Consider the following 6,671-nt stretch of genomic DNA (forward strand, 5'->3'; position numbering starts at 1 on the left):
TTATTGGCACATTATTGAGGCAAGAAAAAACAGCGATAACAAACGACCGCCTCGCCTGGATTATCTTGCCGACCAACACAACATGTCGATAAAAAACGGGACCTTGTCCCGGCGAGAAAAGGAAGGTCGCTTTAGTTAACAACCGGTTTTTGTGGCACCATCCAGGCGGGAAACGCAGCGACATCTCGCTTTAAACTTTAGACAAAACAAGACAAAACCATTCCTGTCGTCCGTATCCTTCCGTTGTTATTCGCAGAGAACTGAAAGTAACGAATTGCGGCGCTCAGAGGTGACGGACGGACGCACGGTTTCCTCACGGCGATCAGTCAGAGCTTTAACAAACACATCATCCGTACTTCCTGTTGTGTTTTTGTCTAACCGAGCGTCTCTTCAGTCTCTGTCTCAGGCTGACGGCGAGCTGTCCGGCCTGCCGACGCCCGACTCCACCCCGGAGCTGCCCATCAAGAACATGAAGGCGCTGCGGCACCATCAGTACGAGAAGAACCAGAACTGCAACAACGCCAAGGACAACCCCGCCTCCGGGCCCAGCGGCGCCGGAGCCGGTCTGGGCTTCATGGCCGTTGTCGGGAACTCCGTGACCCAGCAAGCGTTTCCCTTCTCTCATCACCACGGCAACAGTTTGACTAACGGGACGGCTCACGGAGCGGGAGCCTCGTCGACTTCTCTGCACCTGCCAGAGGAGAGGAAGATCCTGAGTGACGAGCGAGCGGCGGCAGCGGCAGGAGGAGGCGGCGGCGGCGTCCCTCATCACCACCACTCCCAGCAGTCCCTCCCCCAGACGGTGGTGGACGTGTCGGCGCTGGACGAGCTGCTCAAACACATCCACGAGGTCAGCGCGTCGGGGACCGGCGGTATCAAGGTCCTCACCCCCACCTCCTCGTCCTCCCTGTTCCCCGGGCCGTCCTCGTCCTCCTCCGGGGGACATCATCACGGTCACCACCATCATCACCATCCCAGTAACCACCATGGCCACACCCGCACGCACCACTACAACCACAGCCATCACCATAGCAACCACCACAATAATAACAGCAGCAGCAGCGGTGGCGGCGGTCACCATCACCAGCAGCAGATCCCCGAGACAGAATCCGCTCCGTACTACAGCACCTCCACGCTGCCGAGGGACGGACTCCCCAAACGCCTCGACGCTCCCACTCAGAGCTCCACCTCGTCCTCCTCCTCGTCCTCCTCCTCCTCCAACAACCCCACCTCCTCCACCTCCATCCCTTCGTCCTCCTCCTCCTCGTCCTCCACTCCGCTTCAGCAGCAGGTCATTCCGGAGAGACCCGGAGGAAGCGGCGTCTCGGTGGCGCGTCATCACTCCCAGCGGCACTCGCTCATTAAGATGGGCAGCGGGGGCGGCGCCGTGCCTCGCCACCACAGCTTCAACCAGCGGGGGCCGCAGCACGCACACTTTCTCGCCAGGATGAACACCAACAGCAGCAGCAACGGCCCGCCAACCGCTGCGGCGGATACCAATGGCGAAAGCCAGCGGCCGTCCATCGCCAGCACCTGCCTGACGCGGCAGCACAGCTACAGCGAGGGGCCGCACGTGCAGCGGGCGGCCATTGTCCGCAGAACGGCGTCGCTCAAACCCCAAGTCCCGCCAAAACCTCTGTTCCTCCCTAACACGGCAACGTCAATGGTCGCAGAGGCGGGAAAATACAACTACTGAGGCCGTGGGAGGAAGTGGCGCCATTCCAACACATCCTCGCCAAAGTGAGAGCGCTGATGGGACACAAAAGAGACTTCAGAGCTGTTTGTCCCCGTCGCTCCTCGTCATGACCCCTCAGGACGCCGCTGCCGCTCTGAGTCAGAGACGCTCTGAGGATCCACAAATAAACGCTTGTGGCGACGCTCCCTCTCGACAGATTGCGATCGGCTCAGACGAGTCGCAGAAACATTCCAAAATCAGGACGAAGGGCACGAACGACTCAGACGGCGTCCCCGCGGCTCCAGGCGGCCTGAAAAACTCCTGATTGATGCAGTTTTTCTTTCTCGCGCTTTGATCTAACGTCCCCGGCTGGTCGCACCGTGGCACCGGGCCCAGATTTCCACACGTCACAAACCCGACATGAACTGAGTCTGGGACCTGGACCGCCACCGGGACGGTTTCTGCAGGACTCTGAGGACCTGACAGGAAGTGACAAAACTCCAAAAAGGAGAAAAAAAACTGCAGTGAGATTTTTTTTTTTTTTTTTTTTTTTTTTGTTATCACGTCTTGGAGAGATGGAGATTTTTGTACATCAGCGACACTTTGAGGACACGAAACGGCTCTGAGACGCAGATCCGAATAAACCGTGAATGTCCTCTTTTATACCATATTGGTATCTGAACCACAGACGTGACGGAGGGAGGATTTACTGCACTCAGCACTCGAAATACTCCTTCAGTTTACTCATTTGTACGTTGAAATGACTCCTTTGATTTTCTTGAATTAATAACTGCTCATTTGCCCGCCTGCATCCGTCTTTATCTACAAGAGCGAATTTTTATGAACCGTGGGATCTACAGACTGTTTCAGAGATCAAATCCAGCGGTGATAAATCAGAGCTGTTGGTTTCATTTATGTCATGTGAGGAAACCGTTTATATAAAATACATTTTCCGGTAGTTTGACGGGTGAACAGCAGAAACGGCTTCGACAACGTTTTTTTGGCCTTTTCTGAAAATGTCGTGCAGCACCCGACGATGTATCGATTTCCTGAAAATGTAATAAAACCCGATAATGTGGTAACCTGAAATGAAATTTATTTCAAACACGTAAAAAAGGAAAGAATGAACACAAACACACAGACCAGGAGGCGACCGACATCGATTATTAGTAGTTAACGAGACCGATAACCGATATTTGGAACCGATTTTCATTTACAAAAAAAATTAAAATATTTTTGTCAATATTTAGAATTTGGAATAAAACAAACAACACAAACTTTGTTTACATACTTTTAACAAATGTTTCATCAAAACTAAAAAAATACATAAAAACTTCAATAAAAAATAAATAAAAATGTCTTATAGTATTTTTACAGAAAAAGAGAAAGTCATAGAACTTAAACCAATGACGTAAAAAAATGTCCTGACTCAAATTAAAGTAACGTTTTTTCTTATCTTTAATACCTTTAAGGTGGTCTTTAAAGACCAAGAAGTGCTGCTGTAACGTTTTTTTTTTTGGTTGCACTTTTTACACTTTTTTTGATTTACAATATTTTCTGATAAGTTTGCATCACTGTGCTGTAAAAAAAACTCAATAATATAAGGTATTGTGTCAAAAATGTCAATTTCAATTTCAATGTCAAATTTGATTACATTATTGGTCAGATTATCACTTTATTGGGTTTTATTCAGGGCTTTTTTTTTATCGTGATTAATCACATAATTTCAGTAGTTAACCGCAATTAATCCCATTTTTTAATTACTTTATTAAAATTATTTTGCATTTCAAAACTGTTTGATGAGTTAGGAGTTTTTCCAAAATTCAGCCCACTTTTGGTTATTTAGCCGAATTTCCTGAGAATCTATTATGATGTTTGTTGACGTCGGATTCGTCAGTATCGTCACTGTCGCTTTAAAACTCAGCCCGCTACGGCCTCTTCGGTGATCAAAAACAAAATGAACGTGTTAATTACGGATCTTAATTGCATCACAATTAACGTGTGAACGCTGACAGCTCTAGTTTACATATTTATTCATTTTAAGGGAAAATTGATCATATTTTCAGACGGAATTACATTTTCAGGAAGTTATGACATTATTGATGCTGCATGTCAGTTTCCCCAAACATTAAAAAAGATCATCTCTTTCACCTCGAGTGCAGCGGTTCCCAAAGCGGGGGGCGTGGCCTCCTGGGGGGTCAGGGGTCATTCATTTCCATCGTTTTCACTCTGCATTTGATCATAAGAGACATTCAACATTCAACTTCAGCTTTACTTTTACAAACAAAAAGAAGAAAACGAGCAATAATGAAATAATGAAAAGTCCCCGCAGCAGCAAAACTCAGATGAACCTGCGTGACGACGTTCATTAAACAGATTTAAGATTCGCGTTTACTTCGCTTTAACATGTTTCACTTTCATCATCCGATGTTAGTTTGTGAAATCTTTTTTCAGACAGCAGAAATCCCCGCTGACTTTTGCAGAGGCGAGTTCACACAGCGTGGCTCAAATTTCTTGCTCAAGTTGAAAAATTTAGACACAAATTTCCCGTCTTTACGTCATTCGCATCCTGTCATTCATTTCGTCCACCGCGTGTTTGCGAATTTGCATCTTTGCATCTTTGCGTTGTCTTTGTACGTGCGGGTGCATCTCTGAAAAACTGAGTATCATGAAAAGTTCATTTTTCTTCGTAATTTAACTCTAAAATATATATATTGTGTATTCTTCACAAAAAAATTGATTTAAAGCATTTTTTTTGTTTTCATTTTGATGATTATGAGAATCAGAAATCAGAAATATTTCCTGACGATTCAAAAAATGATCTACAAAACAGAAATGTCCAACTGCTGTTCATTTATATTCTCACTACTTGGTTTTGGGCTCCTTGGTGATGAATTACTGCATTAGTGTGGCACAGGGTCGACACCGGAATTTAACCCGCGGCCGCTGCGGCGAGGATACAACCTCTGTACACGGAGCGCCGCTCTATATGTCACATTTTTTACTTTCTTAAATAACTGATGTATAATATTGGTTTTTCAATAATATTCTATTTTGTTACGATGCACCTGTAATTTTTCATCACGTTCAGTGTGAAATCATCTCCAGTCTGCTTAACCCTTTGAAAACCGAGCAAATCTGGGCCTGATTCCTTTTAAGAATGCAATGAGAAACTTAACAAGAAATGATCCAAAATATTGGCAAGAAACTGAAAAAAAATAAAATTGCCAGTAAATTACTTGAAATTTTGCAACAAAAAAAGTAACATGAAAGACAAAGAAATGACCTGCAGGTGTAAAAAAAAACTTTTCTATAACATCATTTTGAAAAATAATTAAAAATACACTAAATTTGATTCCTTGAAACAACGATGATTATGTAACATACGGGACATGAAATGTGCTGTATTTAAAACCATGCTCACTCATTAAAAGAAATTATTATTTTCAAAAATTAAAAATATTGTTTTCGTGAACGTTTTCTTGTTTTTTGTTAATTTTCGAAGAATTTTCTCTCGTTTTTTTGGAGATTCTTTTTCTTTTCATCTTAAATAATTTCTTGCCATTTGCAGCACGTTTTATTACCAAGTTGCTCATTGCCTCTTTTCTATGTTTTCAAAACCACTCGGCTATTAACTTGAACCGACATCAGTTTTCTTTCTCCTATTTAACCAAATCGGTTTGAATTCTGTGGAAAACTTGAGACAAGAGCAACTTGGCAAGAAATGTCCCATAAAATTACCAAAAAAAAAAAAATATATTATTATAATTATAAAATTATTATCGTTATAACCATATATTTGTCACAGAAAAAAATGTATCCTTTTTTTCAATTTTTTAAATGTTTTTGGAAGGGGTACAGGGTCATTCTCTTGTTTGATTTTGGTTTTTAATTTCTTTTTTATTTTCATGTAATTTTCTTTAGATTTTTTGTTTTGCTCATTTATTTTTCAAGGGTCTGTCTTGTTAAGTTGCTCATTGCTTTCTACACATCTTATTGAACAAAGTCAGACCATTTTTCTCAGATTTAAACATAAAACGTCGACAGCGCGTACATTCATAAAAACAAATATTCACTCACCTTTAAATTCTTCGCTGGAGTTTCGTTAACGACGTGCTGCGAGCTGCTGATGGCGAGTTCATGGAGACGTCTGAGAGCGACACGCAGCTGCAGCAAAGCTGTGAACGAAAGAGACAAATCAACAGAAAATCCCAAACCAGAACACGAACAAGACCGAAAAGTTTCAGTTTGACTGTATTCAGTTTCATGCTTTCAAACTTTGTGAAAATCCTTGAACAGCTGAGACAGATTGTTCACTGTGTCGATCATTCTGATATTTTTCAGATTTTAACAGATGCTGAAAATGTGAGAGAATAACATGATGATACATTTTAATAGTTTTGTTCTTTTAGTGTTTGGAGAACGAAAAACAGCACAAAACCCAAACGGATTCCAACCAGAAATGTTTCAAATCTAAGGAAATCAGGAAATCAGAGCCCGCAGCTGAAACGCATGCTTTCCTGAAAGAAAACTGTCAGTATATTTTTTTAATTATTATTTTCAAAATTGTTGGTAAATTATTTTGGTGATTTTTTTTTTTGAAGAAAAGATATTGTCTTTTTTTTTGTTGAAATGTAATTTTTTTTATCTTTAAAAATTTGGGGCAATTTTTAATGAAACATTTGGGAGATTTTTATTTTTATTAGTATTTTTCTTCAAAATTAGCAATGTTCTTTTCTTTTGAAATTGGTGGTGATTTTGAAAGAAATATTTTTTTGATTTTTCATATGAAATTTTTATGGAAAAATGCTTATTTTTTTTCTTTAAAAATTTTGGGATAATTGAAAAAATAAAACTTGGGAAATTCTTATTTTTGGCCATTTTTGAAGGAAATATTTTGGCTTTTTTTCTTTCTTGAAAACATGCATTATTTGCTTCAAAAAGACACCATTTATCACAGCCAGAAAGTGTAAAAACGGAAATTGTTGTTGGATTT

At 41.7% G+C, this 6,671-nt stretch overlaps 1 protein-coding gene and 1 long non-coding RNA gene across 2 annotated transcripts; one reads left to right on the forward strand and one right to left on the reverse strand.

The window, feature by feature from the left end:
* Positions 1–148: 148 nt before the first annotated feature.
* Positions 149–1,834, forward strand: LOC121939463 (uncharacterized protein DDB_G0271670-like; the record flags this gene model as incomplete). The annotated part of the gene is made up of 1 exon (XM_042482485.1): positions 149–1,834. A coding segment is annotated over one exon (1,548 nt), but the record flags the coding sequence as incomplete, so codon positions are not given.
* A 1,874-nt stretch (positions 1,835–3,708) lies between these two features.
* On the reverse strand, positions 3,709–6,274 carry LOC121939464. The gene is made up of 2 exons (XR_006105467.1): positions 5,756–6,274; positions 3,709–3,904 (listed from the first exon to the last, which is right to left on the reverse strand). It is a non-coding gene; the product is annotated as an uncharacterized LOC121939464 (long non-coding RNA).
* Positions 6,275–6,671: the final 397 nt, after the last annotated feature.

Source organism: Plectropomus leopardus, unplaced genomic scaffold, assembly GCF_008729295.1.
Source record: "Plectropomus leopardus isolate mb unplaced genomic scaffold, YSFRI_Pleo_2.0 unplaced_scaffold4877, whole genome shotgun sequence".
In the NCBI taxonomy this organism is placed as follows: Eukaryota; Metazoa; Chordata; class Actinopteri; order Perciformes; family Serranidae; genus Plectropomus; species Plectropomus leopardus.